At 38.8% G+C, this 20960-nt stretch overlaps 3 protein-coding genes and 1 long non-coding RNA gene across 5 annotated transcripts; 1 reads left to right on the top strand and 3 right to left on the bottom strand.

The window, feature by feature from the left end:
- Positions 1-184: 184 nt before the first annotated feature.
- ccdc106a (coiled-coil domain containing 106a) lies at positions 185-3773 on the bottom strand. Of its 2 annotated transcripts, XM_063879237.1 has the most exons (8): positions 3634-3773; positions 3081-3150; positions 2896-2994; positions 2564-2779; positions 2409-2465; positions 1980-2246; positions 1714-1881; positions 185-1611 (listed from the first exon to the last, which is right to left on the bottom strand). In XM_063879237.1, the coding sequence occupies exons 2-8, from the start codon at positions 3148-3150 to the stop codon at positions 1295-1297; spliced, it is 1194 nt and encodes a 397-aa protein (XP_063735307.1). In that variant the 5' UTR covers positions 3634-3773; the 3' UTR covers positions 185-1294. The 2 variants fall into 2 exon arrangements, with proteins under 2 accessions (XP_063735307.1, XP_063735308.1); XM_063879238.1 differs by lacking the exon at positions 3634-3773 and having other exon boundaries at positions 3081-3624.
- LOC134861795 (uncharacterized) lies at positions 3256-6274 on the top strand. Its single transcript, XR_010165440.1, has 2 exons — positions 3256-4417; positions 5641-6274. It is a non-coding gene; the product is annotated as an uncharacterized LOC134861795 (long non-coding RNA).
- On the bottom strand, positions 6262-17008 carry si:dkey-17m8.1 (C-Jun-amino-terminal kinase-interacting protein 4). The gene is given in 29 exon segments (XM_063879209.1): positions 6262-7426; positions 7724-7813; positions 7910-8008; positions 8105-8218; positions 8648-8819; positions 8912-9060; positions 9179-9246; positions 9753-9833; positions 9960-10002; positions 10162-10303; positions 10450-10497; positions 10602-10688; positions 11081-11177; positions 11323-11463; positions 12045-12092; positions 12214-12341; positions 12483-12525; positions 12634-12786; positions 12975-13032; positions 13386-13654; positions 13819-13988; positions 14082-14122; positions 14125-14153; positions 14702-14766; positions 14982-15052; positions 15215-15335; positions 15469-15663; positions 16059-16440; positions 16899-17008. Coding segments are annotated over 28 exon segments (2940 nt in total). The 5' UTR covers positions 16158-16440; positions 16899-17008; the 3' UTR covers positions 6262-7307.
- An 887-nt stretch (positions 17009-17895) lies between these two features.
- LOC134861791 (transmembrane protein 100-like) lies at positions 17896-19753 on the bottom strand. The gene is made up of 2 exons (XM_063879261.1): positions 19571-19753; positions 17896-18968 (listed from the first exon to the last, which is right to left on the bottom strand). The coding sequence occupies exon 2, from the start codon at positions 18895-18897 to the stop codon at positions 18463-18465; it is 435 nt and encodes a 144-aa protein (XP_063735331.1). The 5' UTR covers positions 18898-18968; positions 19571-19753; the 3' UTR covers positions 17896-18462.
- Between the last annotated feature and the right edge of the window lie 1207 nt (positions 19754-20960).

Here is a 20960-nt window from a genome sequence, read left to right as displayed (position 1 = left end):
ATGGATGTATTATAAGAACACAGAAGATAAGTAAAATTGCCCCTTATTTGATTCTTTTCACATTAAGTAAAGTTTCATTATAGTCCGCTCAAGATATGTTGTTGAAGGTGGAATAAATGTGTTATTTTGCATTTAAACCCCTAACGTTGGATCGGGCGTCTGAAACATATTAAGTAAACACTAATTTCCATCGCTGTTATTCAGATTTATTGACATTAATATTATTAATGCAAGCTCAGTTTATAAAATTGCCGGAAAATATTCTCAACTCGTTTCTTTATAACAGAACAAACAAGTAAATCGGCACTAAGTAATTGTGGACTCGTCTTTAATACAGTCAGTACATGTTTACTTCTTTCTCTTGCTAATATTATTTTTTTCTCCTCGTTTACAACAGGATAAATGGAAAGGAACAGACAGACAAAATGACTCCCTAATTCAAACTCAGTGGCTGTTCAGGGTATAAAGTGACCCAAAAGTATTTCATGACTTGCATCATCAAATCCTGTTAGTGTTAAGGTTAAAAATGGTTATAATGTCAACGCCCAAAATAATAAAGCACAGACACAAAGAGCAATATTAACAAAAGGAAATTATGATATCTTAAAAATACAGTATAAAATAATAATAATAATAATAATAATAATTTATCCCTACAAAATCTATTGAGTGCAGCATCGTTTTAACATAAACAGACATTGTGAATAAGAGCTTGAATATGTTTAGGATTGTGCACACAAATATAGTGATAAAAACGGCAAGGCTCATAAATCTTTTAGACGTGATGATCCACACAATCAATTATTCAACTACTGGCCACAAACTGATCCAGATGTTCAATCAATAAAGGTCAGTGTCTTGGCAAATATTGAGGCTAAAACATGAACACGCTAAATTGGTTACACATTTAAGTATTGAAGGAAGCAATCCCCCTCTATTATCCCAATAGTTAAGAGACATTTTGTTCACACATAAACCATTGAAAACAGTATATTGAAAATGACAGTTATCATACGGGGTACATTTCTCCAGGTAAAGAAAAACACTGACATAACTGAGTGTGTGTGTCTGTTGGTTAAGATACCGACAGGAACAGTCTGACTGCCCTGTCTGCATTATGTGCAAACTGTTAATTTTAGTATTATAAAGTTCAAAGCAGAATCATTGTATGCTGAGATAGCAAAAATAATTCCTCCTGCTTCTGGGCATCTCCAACCTCGGAGGTGAGCTGGCCTGCTGCAGCAGAACTTAACTGCTTCTTCTCTCCACAGTTAACCCCCATGTCCTTCTCTCCTCAGTGTCTGAACCTGTAGGAGATAGGCAAGAGCAGGTTATTCTTCTTCAGGGCCTGCACCCTGTTAAGTGTCTCCTCATCCAGTGCAGTGTAGCAGCGCCGGGCATAGTCCAGAAGCTTTTCCTTTGATGGGTCAAACTCGCCCACCTCTGCCACCTTTTCTGGGGCCACAAGTAGCAGCTCCGCAATGGGTGTAGTGGAAGCCACAGTGTTGCGGTCCACACCATGGATCTGGAAGGCTTTTGACATGTTTTTCAGACGCTGGTATGTTAGCAGGATCTTTTTGTAGCGAAACAGCACTCCAGCAGCATCTTTCACTGAAAAACAACAATTTAAAAGAGAGTGAGCAACAACAGTGGACAGTCTGTGGTTAGGTCATTTAACTGAGTTTTGTCACAGAATTGTTTTCCTTCTTGTACCTCTCTGTCGCTCTCTTGGGGCTCGGAAGACCCGCCTTCTCTTAAATTGGTGTCCTTTGTTGTTAATGTTACCTTGCATCAAATCTTCCCCTGATATCATTTCTTCCTCGTCGAGGTAGCCATCCTGCTCCAAGTACTCATCAGATTCTCCCAAGAGTGAAATTGAATCTGATGAAAACAATAAAAAACATTCTTTAGCAAAAAAATAAAAGCCACTAGCAACAACTCAATAAATCGATCAAATTTATGGCAAGCAGTTGTATTACCTATGTTGCTATGTCCACTCATTTCATTCATGGGGGACCTGTTACTGTTGCTGCTGCCACTGGCTGTGGCATTGGGAGTACTGTGGTTATGGCCCTGCAAGAGGGACTGGGTTTGGGTAGAGTTGAACAAAGCATTTATAGATGCGAGTTGATTGGTTAGTGGACTGGAGACAGGGTTTTTGGAAGGCACCATGGTTGGAGGACCAGGCCTTCGTTGCATAAACTGCCGTGAGGAGAAATGCTGAGACTCTTGAGGCTTTTGTTGCTCTATGAAAAAAAAGTAATAAACAATAGTAATTTGCAAAAAGATGTTATACATACAGTATATTTAATACAGCAAACCGTGATTATGCTCGATTGAAACATAAACATAACCAAACATGGCAGGTTTAAATTTTTGATTAAGCAATTAAATAAATCAGTTTTTACCAACAGAACGGCCTTCCTCTCTTCTTATCCTCCAGTTGAATCGTCTGGATTCATAACCTAAAGCGAGAAAAATACCAAAAGCTGAGCATTTGTTTTTACCTCCCTAGAGACATACCATCCAAAAATTATATCTCACACATATCCCCTGTTTTCACCGTTACTGTACTGGCTCTGACTCTGCTCCTGGCTCTTTGTGGAAAATATAAAGCGGTCCAGCTGGCAACGGAGGAAGTCCCTCTCCTCTTCCAAGTCCTCAATTCTTTTCTGCATCCAGGAGTTTTTCTCTAGAGATATCTGTAGCTGGGTCCGCAGGTTGGTGATCACCATGTATAAGTTGTTTACTTGGGACGGGCCAGCAGATGGGGGCGATTCTGAGGAGGACAGACAGGATTGTTAAGGAAAAATACTGAAACAGGAAACTTAGTGTGAAGAATAAAATGATCTTACAGATAAAAGTTCATTTTATAATAGGAATTCTGACATTTACCATCAAAATTCTGATCACTCTGGTTGAAAAATCCTTGCTGCTCAAAGGTGTTTTCTTCATAGGGGATGACAATTTCATAGGTTTCTTCATTTTTTGGAGCTGAACAATAGGAATTATGCACAATATATAAATACATGACTTAAAAGTTGAAAATCAAATATTAATTGCAGTTTTCAAAACCTTACTCTGCAGGTGGAGTGAGCCGGCGTGGCTTTTTGATGTGGAGGCAGCATCGGTCCTGTTACCGTCTTCCATCTCAAAACAGACGTGAAGTATGTTTGATTAGTTAAAATAAAATAAATGTCACCGCTTAAGAACTCACTGGGACATTTCACACTTATGCACCGAACACATGACATCGTTGCATTCATATAGTGCTTAATGTAACATTTTTATAAATATGTACAATACACCAGCTTCCATTCCGTGTTCTGTCGGTTTGATATCCAGCAAACCAAAGCTAATATTCTGGTCATGTACGCTCATACGGACTCCTTAAAACTGAATGTATTACACACGTGTACGTTTGTAGTGGTCAGACTGTGCTCTGACAATATGGAAGCGAGTTGACATAACATTAGCTACAACCGTAGCCTGGCTTAACGTTAGCAAGAATTTAGCTACGAAAATAAAAATACAATTAACATCCTTTCTGCACACTTTAGTGTTTCATTCCGTTTTTCAGACATTACTAAAATCGCAATGCTACCGATGTATTGTGCAGAAATTGGTACATACCACTTTACGTTTGTAATAACTGAATCGTGCACTTGTAATAGGACGTTATTACTCTGTCATATCACCATTCTCCAGTTCGCCTGCTAGCTAACAAGCTAACAATAACAATTATCGCCCTTTTCTTTTTTCAACACGTATGCGTCATTTCCGGATGTAATAAAATGTATGACCTTGTTTTTGCAAACGCTTTACATAAAACCAGTAGAGGCTTTGTTCGTCAAAGTTAATTACTGCATATGTCAAGGGTTTTCTTTTTACTGAAAGTTATTAATTTAGAGATAAAATATTAATAATAATAATAATAATAATAATAATAATGATTGTGTGTGCATTGAAGTTACATATTCGGTGCAATTTGCTGATGTGATTATTATTTAAATTGTATATCATTATTTAAAAGTTGACAAACTTTATTGAAAGTAATGCATCCGTAGGAGGCTCTTTACAAAACACAATGTAAACTAAACTAAGCTCAATAAAAGACAATACATATCATACAACAACAATAATTATAATAATACAAACACTGAAGGCTCTCCTATTATAACTTTGATTTGCAGTACAGTGCTAATTATCTCGTAATAAAAACATTATAACGTTTGAAAAAGGAAAAAATGTGCACCAGCATGTTGCAACTACAGCGTCGACAGGTAGACAGGTGGAGCAAGAAATGCAGTCTCAGGTTTCATTATTTACTGTGGCTTTTGTAGAGACGATCCGGAAATGCTCAAAACGGACGATTTCCATCGTAATCGCGTTTAAATTTCATTTAATCAGCAAACAGGTAAGCTTGAGATTTTGTTTGCCATAAAAATGTCTGTAGGCTACTCATGTGTCGTATAATTCGGTGTTGTGAAGTTCTCCTGCATATAAAAGAAGTCCGTTGAAACATACGGGTCAGGTGTGGCACCTGTTAAGCAGGGCGGATGTAAGAAACAGAGGCCAGTATTGTACAAATGAAATGTACTTTTTCAGGTTGCTATATTTTTTATATTTAAAAAATAGGGTGAAAACGATCAACTTTGAAGGTTGGGTCAGACTTCCTTGAGTCTAAACATACTAAATCCAAATTACATGGAATTTGTGTTAATAGTGACAATCCATTATTTACTTTCTTGATTCAAACATTGAGATATTACACCTTATACTAAAAACATGCAAGGAGCAGTCACAAACAAAATCTCTCAAAACATGAAACTGCAAAATATACATATCACAAAATGTGGTCTGCTGTTTGATTCATGAGCGTTTTTTGTTGCCACTGTTTTTAAATCAAGGGCACCCTGTATGTCAAACAAACCTTTTATAGCATTTATCATGAAAAAAATGTAATGATTTTAATCATTGCTTTATGTTAATCACATAAGTGTTATCAAGATAATATTGACAGTATAACTTTTAAGGTAATCCATTGGTAAGTGCATTGTTTGTCAGGGTTTGGGGAAATAGGACCCAAGTGCAGCAACAAAGGGAGGCAGGTATGGGTACAAACAAAAGGCGAGCTTTATTCCAAAGCTGTTTTACACAAATACAAAGTTAGGAAAAATCCAGGACATGAAAAACACTTGACTTGAACACATGAAGACGATAGGGAAATCCAAGACATGAAAAACGCTTGACTTGATACATGAAAGACGACAATCCAGGGCATGAAAAACACTTGACTTGAACACATGAAAGATGCTAACGAACTGACAGACAACACAAGGCAAAGCAGGACTAAATACAAAGACACTAATCACAACACAAGCCACAGCTGGGGAGGGGAGGCAGAAACACGAGGGCAACAGGTGGCAACAATGAAACAATCAAGGAAGGAAGGAAAACCAAAAGACAGGAAGTAAAACTACACATGACACAACAGAGGGAAAACATTTCAAAATAAAACATGAAACAGACAGAAAACAAGGATCATGACATTGTTTTATAGAATGTCCGTGTTTTTGTTATTAAACTGAACTGTCCGACTGACATTTCCTCATAACATCCTCCACTCTTTTTTTCTAGTCATGGCACCAAAATATGATGGCTTGTCCCACTGTAAACTGGCCCTGGTGTTCGCAGTGCTCATGGACCTGCTGGGTGTGATTTCCCTGCTGCTGGGGGTCTTCGCTCCACTGGAGATCCAAGGTCGAGACTTTGGGGATCTGCTGGTGTACACAGGGGCCCTGCTGGTGCTATTTTCCCTTGCAGGCTGGGTCATGTGGTACAGTGGCAACATAGAGGGTCTGACCTCCAGAAAGGAGTTGGGGAGTACAGTTGGTGGAGCTATGGATCGCCTTGCACGCTCACTGAGCCGCAGGATACGGAACCCCAGGACTCGCAGCAGCCCAACTTAAGAAGCAGAGCGCAAAGATACCAACAGACTGACTGACTAAAGACTGTTACAAAGAGGGCTGTCCATAACCAGGCAGCAGGCCAAGCTGCCTGAAGCAAAGGAGTGCCACTGCCGTTTGTGGCTCTCTACACAAACACACCTTGTTCACATGACAAAAACTCATTTGTATCCTCTCGGCTTGAAGTGTATATCGTGGACTACACTAATGCCTGTAATGTAAAAGATTGATCTTCTGTATTTATTTTGTTGACTTTCTTTTTGTAAAACCAACCAGAATTAAAGTTACTCCATTAACCATTGAAAGCCTTTTTTTAATGACAATAATCCTGTTTGCACACAGTCGATTCAGAAGGAACACTCTAGCCTTATTTTTCTTTTCAAGAAAGATAAGGAGATGCTTAGACATCAACATAAGGGCACACACACTTGTGATTGCACATAAATAGGAATATAGGAAGGATAGGAAACTTGAAAGAATAACCTCCCTCATTATACAAAATATACTGAAATCAAATTTAAACAGAAAACAAATAAAGACTTATACATCAAACATAATACTCATTGAGAAAATAAATAATTTCTAAGACAAGCACTGTAATTGTTCATTTAGAATCTTTGATAGCAGATATGTCTTTACATACACGTTTAAAATATGCAGTTGTTTGTTAATGCACCATAAAATATGTGGAGGGGTTGAAGGTTGAAAAGAAAAGGCAAAAAACAAATCACAATCAAAGAAGTTATTCACAATATGCAATACAGCATCCAGAGATAAGTGTCTGATTGTCTTTACGCTGACAGAAGTTCAAGGCCTGTTTCCAGTTCACAAGAGAGCAGCCACCATGTTTAACTTTATGATCCATATACGTAGGACAGAAAACCCAGCGTCCCCAGGGTGGAACATGCAGATATAAATGACAGCTCAGCATGGCATGGCAGGCAAATGAATGAGAGCTCTTTGTCAGGGAAACACAACGTATTGTTAGTGCAAATGTAAAAATCAGCGATTAATCAGGCAGCTGAATTACTGACCAGTTTGACAGAATATTTTTAAAATCAGAGGAAGACACACATTAAGGCTTCAACACTTATCAGAATAATCCAGTCAAAAGATAGATTTAGATAATGAATGAGGTAAACAAGAATGAAACAGCATCAATCATATATATAAATATTTCCTAGAGGATATTTATATTGCTGCCCCATTGAGACAATGGTTCATTCAGTTCCATGAAAGCACCATTTTCAATGTTGTCTCTAGCTTTGCTGGTGTACAGTAAATGTCTTCTCCGTCCATATCTCATTGTAAAAGGGCAGCACTTTGAGATGATCAGGGTCAGAGGGCAGGACTGGGCACAGAGGGGGTGGGATTTAGCCAGATCATCATTTGACTGCGTTCAGACTGCTGAGGTGTAGTTTTGGACAAATCATCCGATTCCTCATTTGCATCGTCCCCTGTAAAAGTGGACAGGCAAAAATGTGTTTGGGAAGTTGATACTGGAACTATGAGACCTGGATGTTTTGATACAGTTATGCGGAAACTAAACACATCTTATTTATTTAATTTCTTAGAGAATTTTTATTATATTTTTGATTGTTCCCAGTTCAGGCATGCAAGAAAAGTTTTTCTTCAAGAATTCAACCAATAATAATTTGATCATTCCAATAAATCAATGTTTTAAAACTCTAATCCAATTCTACAAACATTTTTAAAACAATCTGACACTGCAATGTTATTTTCCTTTAACTCACCAAGGCGGAAGTTGATGTGACCCTCTCCTCCACTGAGGATAAGCTGAGAGTTTGTGATGGTGGTGCTGCCAGGAGGGATGATTAAACATCCTGCAGGGCAACGATGAAATTATAAGACCCTTATAAGACCCTGAATTTACAAGTTCTTGAAAAATTCTAACATGTGTGGTTTGAGACATATCTTACTTGGTGCAGCAATGATGAACCTGACAGCTTGTCTATGTCCATGGTAGCACAGCTGGGCTGATGCAATGGAGCAATATGGGATAGAAACTGCTTCTGATGCTGGAGAAAGTCATTGGTGTGGTTACTACTCAATTAAGCACATTTCTGACAATTACAATTCAAGTGTCTATACTCTTAAGTCTAAATGAAACTCACTTATGGATAATGGGATGGTGAAAATGGCCCCCCCTCCTGTGCCCACCCACAGGCGGCCAGAGATGACAGCGAGAGACGAGATCTGAAGAGGTGAGAGGTTCAGGAAGGCTTGGCCTGCAAAGGGAGACAGAAGCATGTGAGCTGAGCTGCAGGGACAACACAAACATGCCTGACTAAAAACAAAATTGTAATGTAGGCATAAACACAATAATTCTAGGATTGTCATCCACTGAAAGGTTTATTTTCATGGCTCTTAAAATCATTTCTCTTTCTGGGATCTTTAGCAAGTTGACCTCTTGTTAGTTTGATGCTGAACTCCTGCGACACACCTACAGAGGAAGTTGCACAAACTCTTAAAGACACAGAGGCTGATAAAATAGATTATAAAACTTTAAAAAATGTGAAGAAAATGTGCACAAATACCACATGTTGAAACTACTTTCCAGCTCAAGACTAACATAGGTATGAACAACACTGTTATGATGCATTATATTTGAATTTAAATTGGATTTGCAAGAAATGAAAATTATACAATTTTAATACCTAAAGTTTTAGTAACCAAAGCAGTAAAATCGACTTCCTGTAGCGGCCGTCCCGTTGACCAGTCAAATAGTCTGAGGATCGGGTCGAGTCTGCAGGATGTCCAAACACCACTTCCCCCGGCACACAGGAAACGGACCTGCTGCTCGCTGCGTTCAGAGACCGAGAAGGTTTGCTGTGAGGTCAGAAAAGAAAAAAGGATGGTGAATTTAAAGACAGGCGTGAATATAAGACACAGACAATGTAGGTACCCCCACAGGTTCTCACCTCAACCTTCTTGCTGTCAACTTCCACCACATGGATTTTGTTCCAATATCCCACCCACAAGCGGCCACTTTTTTCAAGGCAGCAGCGAATAGGCTGCAAAGGATTTGATCCGAGAGGCACCACCGAGTGAGACTGTAGATTCCAGCCATCTGTCAATCACAGCAATCATTGCTTTTTTCCTTACATCACTAGGATCAAGTTGCCAATTTGTTCAAAGAATGCCAAATAAAAGATAGATTGACTGAAGATTTGACTATAAAACATTACCTGAACTGTGTGAAAAAAATGCTAAAGTCCCATTGGCCAAACCAGCGATGACATGACCCTGAGAATACCTAGCAGAAGACGAGGCCACAAATTAACTTATTATTTATGTGGATTTATTAAAACATATTTCAAATTTAAGAGAAAATAGTTGGATGTTGATAATGTCAATCAATCTGTCTCAACATTTTGACTAGGTCTGCTATTATGTTACCAAAACATTGCTAGACCTGAACGACTGAAGTTCATATTAACACCAATATAAGCCTATCCCAGACAAGGTAAAAGTACAGAATTGTATTCAAGCTGCAAAGCTAAAACATTGCTACTGTATCCGGTGTTGATCATGTAATTGTAAATAACTAATCATGTTTAACACGTACAGTAGCTGAAAGGATGTTTATTCAATTCAAATCTAAATTGTATATTTAAAAAAATGAATAGTGGCATTAGTCTGAGAACACAAAGGTTTTCCATTCTTATCCACACTTAGAAATGATTCAAAATCACCTAGGATTTTGATTTTGATTATAATAACACATATACTGTGTATAAAACACAGTGCAAAAGAACTCACGTGAGCGAATGGACTCCCTCTGTGAGAGAAACTGACTGCAGGCAGCGCCTCCTGCTAGCAGAGGCTGAGTGTACCAGTATACTGTGAGACACACAGTGGGAGGAAGAGGAGGGGGAATTAAGACAGGGGGAAAGTGTCGCCAGTATTCATTATACTCAAGAGAGAGTTTAATTCATTGAAGCAAGCTGTTTTTCCAGCATACACTACCTTCCTTCCTGAGTTCCAATCCACACAGTTCCTGCAGTGTCTCCTGACATAACAAGACCAGGAAGAAAAAGGAAGTTAGAAAGCAGTGTTCATTTACAAGAGTTATATCAGTGTTGTTTGAGGGGAGAGTACAAGAACAGAAAACATTAGATAAGTTGTCTGCAGGCAGGCGGCTGTTGCAGCGTGCTGTACAGGCACTGACCTATGGGCGGCACAGCACAGATGCAGAGGGCAGGAGCTGTGGGGGGGAGGTTGAACTGATCCAGTACTTTGTTGGAGCGTGCAGGATCAATCACTGTAATGTCACTGCAGGAGGCAGGGCCAGAAACTACCCACACAGAACACTGGCAGAGAAGGGCGGATGTGCAGTTTGGAAAGATGAGCGGCATGAAACAACGTGTCCATGGGCAGTGTTAGTTATGCTTGGATGGCATTAAACATAGTAATTAGTGAATGACTACTTATTTAAGCAGGATAATGAGAGACTTACTGTGGCCTCTCCTGAGATCTCAGGTGCGACTGCAACCGCACAGTTCATCTGAAGAGTAAAACAAGTTAGGAACCAAGTTTAAATGCACATCAAGTGCAAAGTAAAGGCAGCTAGGTTCTTTAGCTGAAGAGTTTCACATTAAAAAGATCTACCTTAGCTGTGGAGTCTCTCTGATCCAGCAGTCGGAGCTGAATTAGAACAGGCACGTCTTTAGGCTCTGGGACAGGCTCGTGGGAGTCCTCAAATGACAACAGATAAACAAATGTTTGTGTCTGGGATATTTGGTAAGAAGGCAATATATTTTTCATTGGTTTAGTTCAAACAAAAGCTGTATGGTAACTAAATGCACAATTCAGACTCATTAAAGCCCATTCTTTTACAGGTTTGTAAGGTTTTTTCAAGGAGGACAATTTAAGATGTATCCAGTTCTCGAGGCTCCAGGTGACAACAAACAATTACAGGATTGTTTCATTTAAAATATTTGAATGTACATGACTGATTGTGTAAACGACACACCAGGTAAAGTTTTATTCAAACCATTTTCCAAACTTTCAGGACTTGTAAAACCTGTTTTCCACATTTCCTCTCAGATTGCTGCCTCTCCATTTATATTTGTATGATTTTGTACTACCTGTGTGTTTGCCAGCGCTCTGCTCCAGCCGTGAATCTGCCGTTTTCCAAGTGATCCCCAAAGGTAGGAGCGTATTTCCTTGTAGATTTCTCTCCTCCTGACACGAGGGGAGAGAGCAGCAGGAGAAGCAGATCTAGAGAGAATGCTTCTGCTTTAAATCAGCTTGATTGATCATTTAATATTAATGATTAAATTTGATTTGCAAGCATATGGAAGAGTGGCGAGGCGAAACACAGGCTTACTCAGCACGAGTTTGACCCACAGCCGGCAGTTGTGGAGACCCCAGAGGAGGGCGAGTTAGGGATGGAGAAGTCGGCCGGTCAAATGTAGGAGCAGGTGGCGGGATTAAGGGTCCCTTGGTGAGGCCAAAAAAGCGGTTGAACCTTTAATAAAATAACAAACAATTATGAATATTTGATAAAGATCAGTATGTCTGACTACAGCATGTTACCAAAATGTAATTTTACAGCACACTTGTTTATTTCAGTTGCGTTATACTGTGGTTTTATCAACATATTGATTGGTAATCCGTATAACAACAAAGATTCCTCCCCTTGAGGCTGGTAAAGCTCAGCTAACACTGCTACCACACATTCCCTATTCAAAATAGCTAAGGATCCTTTACAGCAAATAAATAAGTTATATTATTGACTTTTTAGGAAGCCGAGTGCTACGGAGATACAGTATATCCCAGCTGCATTTCTTGATCATATCCTTTTTTGTATATTGATTACAGGTATACAGAGAGAATCAAGGTAACCTGGCAAACATCACATCTTGGCATTCCCTATTTATTTAGGGTAACTATAATTTAACAACACAAGGCAGCTTTCTGTCTGCTCATCCCTCAGCACATTACAGAACAGGCATACCCTCTGAGGCTACCAGCCAACTTCTGTTCGCGGTGAGGACATTAATGATGATGACGGGAGGATTAGTAGGCAGTATAAGTTCAAACACTTACTTTCTCCAAACACTTTTGTTGTCTGTCAACCTCTCATCATTTATTGCTCTATGAGAAAGGAAAAAACACATTTGTATTTGTTGTGTTCAAACTGTACATGACTTGACTTTAAAATAAACTTCGAACCTTTAAAAAACATACGTAGAACAATGTTTGAGTCGTAAGTTACCTGAGTGTTTGACTCCGTCTCACAGCCTCCTGCAGCTCAAGCAGACGCTGCTTGTATTGGTTCTTCTCCATCACCATACGAGCCATTTCAGAACGAGAGAAGTTGCGCATGGACGTGGGGATAGAGGCCTGATTGGAAAGATTTAAGCTATTAAATCATAATAAACACTGAGCAGCTCCTGGATTATTAAAAGAGAAAACCTCATTAATGCAGTGCTACTCTTGCTGCATGAATTACAAATAGATACAAAAAAAACAATGCCTCCTTACGTCGGGATCCTCAGATTGGCATGATTCCAGTTCTTTCCGAATTCTATGAATTAATAAAACAACAGAAATAAATTCAATCCAATATTCAAAAGAGGCAAATACTTAACAATCAACATTACAATTTTTAAATGTCTTAAACAATCTTCAGCACCTCTTTGTTTCCTCCTCCTTTTCCTTCATCCGCCCCTCCAATCGGGAGACAGTTTCCTGCAGAGACATCACCTCCAGTTTAAGAGCTGAACGGTCGTCGTTGAGCTCCACTACCCGAGATATCAAAGCCTTACGGGCAGCTTCTACTAACTCACTGAAAAACACAGAAAAAATAAAGCAAAGGATGAATAATTTAGGAATATGAAGACATTGAGTGAAAGATTTCAAATCAACCCTTTAGTGATTTGTTTGTACTGAAGCAATTAAACCAAAGTGTTTGGAAAATCCCTTGCACCGAGCACAAGTCATTACACGGCCAGATAAATTAAATATAGTACTCACTGGGTGACTTTCAGTTCCTCATACTGAGAAAGTATCTCCTCAAACTGGTCTGCACTGCCTGCACAGAAAGAAAATACACAATTAAGTTTGAACTCACAGAGAATACTGAGAGAAATACAAGTTTTTATATCTGGTATTTCCATTTACTCTTCATTCAAATCATCATATTCATATAAAAACATACATGGAGTGGTGCAAAACTTTAAAAAGGAAGTACGCCTTTTGAAACTTTCAGTAAGAAACCGTTTTCACTTTTGTATTTGTACTTTATGTAAATAGGGTATATAAATAGATTCTTACAACTTACAGATATTTTTTTAAAACAACCTTATAGGATTTTTATTAAATGTTTGGTCGAGAATGTAACATCAACCTCGTTTGAGAAAACGGTCTTTTACTGTGTGAGTTTACCTCTGACACTGGCCCCTCGGTCTACACTCTCCACATAGTCCCGACTCAGCTCGGACAGCTCAGAGAACACAGAGTCAGTGTTGCGCAGCTCCCACTCCATACTATCATCTTCCTCTTCTTCCTCCTCCTCCTCTTCTTGCTTGTGTTTTTCCTGTTCCTCTCCTACCTGAACGTCTTCTATTTTGCACTCCTCCTCCACCTGCCTCATCTCTTCCTCCGTGCTGGTCTCCGACTCCTCTCCCCCATTGCTGTTGGGTCTAACCGGGGTGCTGATGAAGATGTTAAGGAAAGAGTAAGAAATGTGAGAAAGGTTAGTGATTCGCTGATGTGATGCTCTGTGCAAACATGAGCTAAAGTGAGCTTAGTTTTAGTTCATTATTACACACACTTTCCCTAAAACTCCAACTGACTCACAATCGTTTTAGATTATTACCTTGCATCGCCACTGCCATGAAACTGCCTGAGCTCTGGAGTTGAGCTGATGATGTCATTGACGAACTGATCTGTGGCGGGCTTTACTGAGATGTCAATCGCATTTTCTTTTTGGGGAACTACATCTTCCAAACAGGGGGGGCCAGAAAGTGAATGTGGTCTTTGAATCATCTGCAATAGAAAAGATGGAAATGTAGCTACTTCTCCACAAAATCATTGTATTACAATTGATATCTTATATGTGTAAAATGAGAATATGTTTACCTTTTCATTCACACTGGCTTGTGATGAGACTTGGTTGGATGAAATTCAGCATTCTTCAGACGAACATGATTCCTAAAAGCAACATGCAGTGTTACATAGTCAGGAAAAGTCAGATCAGACAATATCAATCTTTGCTTTATTCTTACATTTTGCACCACTTTCTTGGAATGAAATGTGATGATCAACACCTGGAAACCACTGCTACTTTATTTTGAAAATTACCACTTAATAGGTTTTTTTTAGTAAAAGAGCTCAAAGATGAGAATAACCTTTGCAAACAAGTCTAGTTTAATAACAATAAAACATGGGAAGTATTCTAATGTGTCAAAAAGTGTAACTGAAAAACAAAACCTGATTTAGATTTGCAAAATGGTCTCTAAGTGCAATTTCTCAGCTACATATAAGCAAACATTGTACATCTTGTCACAGGTAAACAAAGATACTGCGGCGCTACTGCTCTGTTGAGCAATTGTCAATGTTAAATTCAGAAATTTGGATTTGCCAGATTATGTTGTTAGCTACGGCCTACGGTGGTGTTTGTATGCCTCACAATAAGCTGGAATATTTTTAGCCTTCCTGTGTAAGACACTATCGACAGTAAAGTGCTTAACAAGAACAACCTTAAAGGAGAATCTCTCTCAGAATCCTTTCTCTTTTCCAAAAGCTCCCGATATGTGTGAGCCAGCTAGAACAGAAAATATCAGTATCATGTAAGCAACAAATGAATGACAACAAAAGCCAAGTATTATAGAAGTATTGATAGAATTCTTCAGTACGAAAATGACCATTTGTATAGGAATTAAACCTGGGGTGTTGCCTTACATTTTTGAAAGAAATGTTGATATACAAATGATCATTTTAGATGTTATAAAAGAGACTAAACAGCGTTATCTGACTGACCTTGTTGTGAGTATTCCTCAGTGTGTTCAATTCTCTATTCAGATTTGCCTTTTGCTCCTCCAGGGCCACCACTGGGAGTAAACATAACAAGCAGCTTTAGAATGACTTTCTAGTGATTCAGTAAACACCGAAAAATGTATAGATCCTTCTTCTTCACAAAAAAATGACAAAAGATCAAATGTTAAAATACATGGTTCTTAATCCAATTTTTTTATATCACATTTTTCACTTACACTGATCGGCTTGCCCTCTTGCTCTCTTCTCTAGCTCTCTCTCTCGCCGCTCTCTCTCCTTTTCCCTCCCCTTTATGGCTCTCCTCTCTTGCTCAATTTGGTCATCCAGCTCCAGATACCTCTAAAAAAAACAGAAATGCTTTCAAAGCTCTGAGCAAAGACAACCTCCTATTTTCAAAGCTTTAAAAAAACAGACATTTAATCATTTTTTAAAGTTTCACATGAACACTTTCAAATCTCCCATCAGTCCCCACCTCTTGACTTTCTTTCCTGAGTGCTTTCTCTGCTTGGTATTTCTCCAGCAGCTGTTCTCGCTCAGCTTTCTCCCTCTCCGCCTCCTCTTCCTGGTCTCTCAGCTGGGCTTTGCAGCTAGCCAGCCCCTCAAGGATCCATACGAATATGGGGACCAGCGACTCCACCACGCCTTCTCCATGGGTCTCAATAACTGTCTGTGATGGGGCAAAGCAGCAGAGTGATAAACCATTAAAAAAAAATGGGGTATTTTGTCCTAAGAAAAAGGGCCTTATTTACCAGTATCTTGGTAATTATACTATTACGAAAGTAGTTTATTACCAGGGGCAGTATAGTTGGCCAATTGATCCTAATAAGCATTTTATGGTAATTTAAATACACATTTTATAAAACTACCTATTATTTTCACGAACATGTCAGCTAAAATGTGCGTAAGTTTGCGTATTGATCCATTTCTTACCCAGAAAGAAAAAATGGTGAAGGTCAACAACGAGTAAATGGGTTTTAAAAAGCAATGTCTGTCAAATAACGGTTTGTAAATGAGGCCCATTATTGGTTTGGAAAGGGGCAAAAAACGTTGTAGCTGCTTTACCTGTAGCTCTGAATACAGTTTTCCTGCCTCTTCACTCACGATGTTGAGGTCCAGCTCCAACTCCCCTGACCCACACAGCACTTTCTCACTGTACTCCATCAGATTATTCGTTTAATATGCCTGAATTACCTGCCACAACGGTTTCAAGGTAAATGATTTTAGAAGTCTATAAGCCAATTCTATTGCTCTCCTGATAATACTTTCTGACCAACTCCTACAGCTAGTTTATCTGGCTTTCTAACATTTCTGCTAACACCAGCAGCCTCCATCCTTTATGTTTCATTTGTCATTGACAAAGCACAGCATCATTTTAGACTGCATTTAACTAGTTGTTCTGTACTGTGAAGTTTGTCTGATGTCAGGGGGCGTTTTAAAGTCCATCCTGGGAAAGAAAAGAAGAAAATATTAGGGAAAATAATAGGAATCGATCAAATGCTGCTAAGTTGCAAAACGACAGTCAACTTTTTTTGTGCATCAAAATGTATCTTTAATAAGGATTGTGTAATGTGTTGCACAGCAGAGACACCCCTAACGACAGTCTCTGTCCGTGTGTGTATAACTTTATGAGCCACATATAGCCCACAAAAGTTCAAATGTAAGTTGAAATGTAAACATAAGTGCAGCATAAAAATAGCGACAGGTTGTGTGCAACGATTATTTAGCAAGTTAGTCTTCAAGGTAGGCTAAGATAAATAAAAAACATGGTAAAGGACACACTTGAGTTGACATACTGGATAAATAAGTAACATGACTGACAGTGGACACCTTGAGAGGTTTTACAAAGCTGTAACTTAAAGAGCCGAGTCTTCGCTGTGGTCGGCTGCTGTTGTACAAACTCACCCTTTCAGTTCACTATTTCACAACGACCATATCCATGCCCCAAATTAATGAAATACCAGTCGTTTTTTTTTACTTCGGAGACGATATCAATTACACATAAACGAGTTTGGAGAAGGAGGAGTTGTTAGATTCTGACTTGCTTGTACTTGTCCTCAGCCCGGCCAATCAGAGCGCTGCACTTGTCGGCTGCAACCAATGGGCGGCAAGAAGAGGCGGGACGTGGGCAGTTCTGTTTTCAGAAGAACAAAAAAAGTTTCCTGAAACTTGAACGATGACACGTGACCAGCGGGCTGTCAGGTGATCTACTAATGCACAACTCTGATACCTGTCGAAATACCTCACATACCTGAAAACATGGTGTACTATTTTATTTCACTCCGAGTTGTAAGAACAATAGTTTATAGTTAATGATATTTTTAGAGTAGTACTGGCTGTAGGTTATACCAGTGTCGGGTCTTTATTGGCCTACATAGAAGTTGTGCGGTAAAATAATCGCCATTGAAAAGAGTTTGGCCAAGGGTCGAAAGAGGCCTTCTTTTTTTACACGTTGAGATTCAGAAGAAAACAAATAACATAAAGTCACATTGTGAGAGCGAAGAGAGGATTGTAGTGTGTCTACAGTTCGTTTTAATTCCAGCAGATGGAGGTACGAACACATTTACACCGGTCTTCTCTGCTCTCTTTTGGTTTCTGTTATTTAATGTTGCTGGTTTCTGTTCTGTTGGTCTTCACTTGGACCTACGAATTCCAATAACTTACAACCTAATGTCAGCTAAGCTTTTACAGCTACACAGTAACAAACAAACCATAAACACATTTTATCCTGCCATGTCCAATTTAATGTTTGAACAATATTCTATTTCACCAGTTATCCCAGTGAAACCTTAGGTTTCAAGGTTCAAGGTTCAAGGTTCAAGCTCTGCAGAAAGGTGTTTGCTCATTTCATATGCACCCACATGTTATCTCTCCATCTCTCTCCCCAAAAAAGAACATACCATTTTACATGTACCCCATTTATTGCATAAATATCATGGTCTGCTTACATTTTACATGTTTAAAAATTGCAGCATGACAACATAACAAAATACAGACATCAATTGAAAAACAGTATAAAAGGGGTTGGCTAATACTAAGTGCTATTAATAGAGTGTTGCTGAGGGTGACCGCTGTTTCCAACGGGTAAATGCAAACATAGTGAAGTAGCTTAAATTATTTTTTAAAAATTAAAAGAAACTTAAATCTAAAGTAGAAATTATGACTTGATTACCAAAACACATTTTCAACTTTGAAATGTAATCATATGATAGAAATTGCTCAAACTAGTTACAGAGCTAGCAGATGGTTAGCAAGGAGTAGGCTACTACAGTACATGAATGGTTGAAACAAAAGCTAAAACTAATGGATAAATATTCAGCTTCGACCATTGCTATGAAAGTTTGAGTATCACGTATTGTACATGAAGGGGTGAGTTAACCTGACCTTGGGGAACCACTCGTTTACAGATCAGTCAGGTTTGTGTACAGGTTTTCATGGATTTCTCTTATATCCTGTCAATTATTCTTTATTACACTGTGACTTTTTTAATTACCCTTCCACTTTCTACAAGAACTTCTTTTCCATCCTCTCTCTCCGCTCTTGTGTTTTCTCTCTTCTTCTTTGTCAGGAGATAAAATATCCCCACACCTCCCACCACCACAAAACTGAGGGCCAGAATCACTAATCCGAGCCCCAATAAATGAGACGTTCCTCCCTTAGAGAGGTTCATTTGGTCCCAAAGCCCCACTGCTACACAACTGACGCCGATCAGTGTTCCCCAAAATCCAAAGGCCAGCATGCAGGATCCACAAGACAGCTCCACGCCACCTGTCAACACAGTGATGCCCGCCACCGACACAACCCCTCCTGGTAAGGTCACCGTCTCAGATTTAGGGTCGTAGCTGACAGTAGAGGTGACATCGGATAGAGTTGAAGGATCAAGCGTTTCCATCTTGGTTGTCATGGTTTGTTCTAGTTCCTTTTTTCAGATGTCCCAAAGTGACTTTGCATGCAGCTTCTTCTTTTTTCTTATTCCTACAACATGAAACATAGTCTTGTTTAAAAAAAGCTCTAAAAATCCAGATTCCCTTTTGTATTTACTTGCTTTAAGTTTAGAGGAACTTTACTTTTTATGTAAGCAATGTTACAGTTACATCCAGGAAATGTTCAAATCATGTCCTTATTATAGTTAGAATCTTTGGGAACTTTGGGTTCCACATGGAACTGAAAATAAAGATATATGTGGTTGTGACAGCATGAGTATGTAATGACTAACAAAAAACAGAATAATAATGGTATTTCATTATTAGTCATTTAAATGTCAAACACCAGAAATAGGTCAAACGACAGTTGACCTTTTTCTCTGAATATAAAAGATTGCATGATAACTTTACTGCGCCTCAATTCAGGGAACTGCAATCGGCCTTACTCTTTATAACACAAATAATAGTAAAATAGTATTGAAAACAAAATTAAAATCAAGATCACGTTTACCATAGATGCATATCTTTAGTGTTTAATCAGTTGGGTAGAACCCTTAATATGGATTGCAAATTAATTGCAAAGGCAATATGTTAATATCGATAACTTTATAAAAACTAAAATGTTGTCTATAGAAAAATGAAAGCATTGCTTACCTCAGTTCTGAATCCCTTAAATTCCTAGATTTGTTTTTGTCCATATAAGTGATTTTAGTGAAAGCCTTAACAATGCTGCAGACTTTCTCTCTGGACAATGGGTGTAGAAATGTGAGCAGGGGCCCAGAGAGCTGTTACCTTTATCATATACGTCACAACCTGAGGCCTCACAAGATGGTTGACACAATTGTCAAGATTGTTGTCACCGTTTGTTTGTTCCTCTCTTTCCTTGTGTTCAGTAGGAAGTGCTTGTCTGTCATTAAGCATCATTATAACCCATTACCAGATATTTATCTAAGAACAACTCCCTTCCTCTTTTCCTCCCTCTTTCAGTCTTAGGATTTGAGTCGGGTCCCACCAAGGCATTGTTTGGGCTGAGAGCGAATTTTTCTTTTTCAGCATTTTCCTGTTAGACATTCCCATTTCTGTGGTCACTGGTAGCAAGTTTTATAGTATTTCATCCATGCTTTTACTTCTAAGACATTGAAATGAGTATTTTAGTATGTAATCCTATGACTAGCTTGAAATACCATTGGGATTAAATATAACTAACAGTTTATTAACATTGTTGAGGAATGTTGAAATCCAAGCTTTTATCTCGTTGTTTAATATGGAAATAACCATACAGCTTTTACAAATATACCAAGTGCATACATGCGTGGATTACAGTGCCTGTTCTGATTCCCCTGAGCAAGGCAGATTTACAGTTTATATGTCAGTGCTGACATTGAGGTGATTCGCAGGTCTACGGTGTAATGCAGCTGAAGCTTGATTCCGCCACATAATTGGCTGTAATGCTGCCCAGCCAGCTGGAATGTTGCCAAATGCCAGTCATTGACCTAATTGCAGATATCTCTAGCTGTGTTTGCTTCTTCTGTCAATAAACTTACATTTACACTTACAACTTGCACTATTTAAATAAGTATTACATGTTACTGCCTGCTTAGTAAATATATATCCTATTTATTGTTGCAATAAATTGTTGCGTTGAATAATTCATAATTTCCCTACTAAAAAAAGTGTCATTGTTGTGCTTAGATGCTATAGATTGTGCTAAGACATCCACCTTATATGAACCCTCACCTTCACCATAGGAAGGGAAAACATTTCCAAAGGGACCTCAAATCCCGGCTTGCTCCAGCTCTAGCAATTAGTCGAGCCTAGGGTACAGGTCAGGTGTCAGAGAGTGACAGAGTAATTCTATTGGGCAAGCACTCAAGTGATAATGATGATGCTAATTGGCTAAGGATTGGATTGGGTGGGATGCAGAGGGTCAGAAGTAATCCAATAGATGGACTCATGAGCATATTTATGGAGCAAAGACCATCCTGCTGCATAAATAAGACATGAAAGGTAATCATACAGTGTTCCAAAAAGCTTTACTCTGCTT

The sequence above is a fragment of the Eleginops maclovinus genome, chromosome 3 (assembly GCF_036324505.1).
Source record: "Eleginops maclovinus isolate JMC-PN-2008 ecotype Puerto Natales chromosome 3, JC_Emac_rtc_rv5, whole genome shotgun sequence".
Lineage (NCBI taxonomy): Eukaryota > Metazoa > Chordata > Actinopteri > Perciformes > Eleginopidae > Eleginops > Eleginops maclovinus.
Note: the sequence above shows the minus strand (reverse complement) of the source record. Positions and strands in the feature narration are given on the sequence as shown.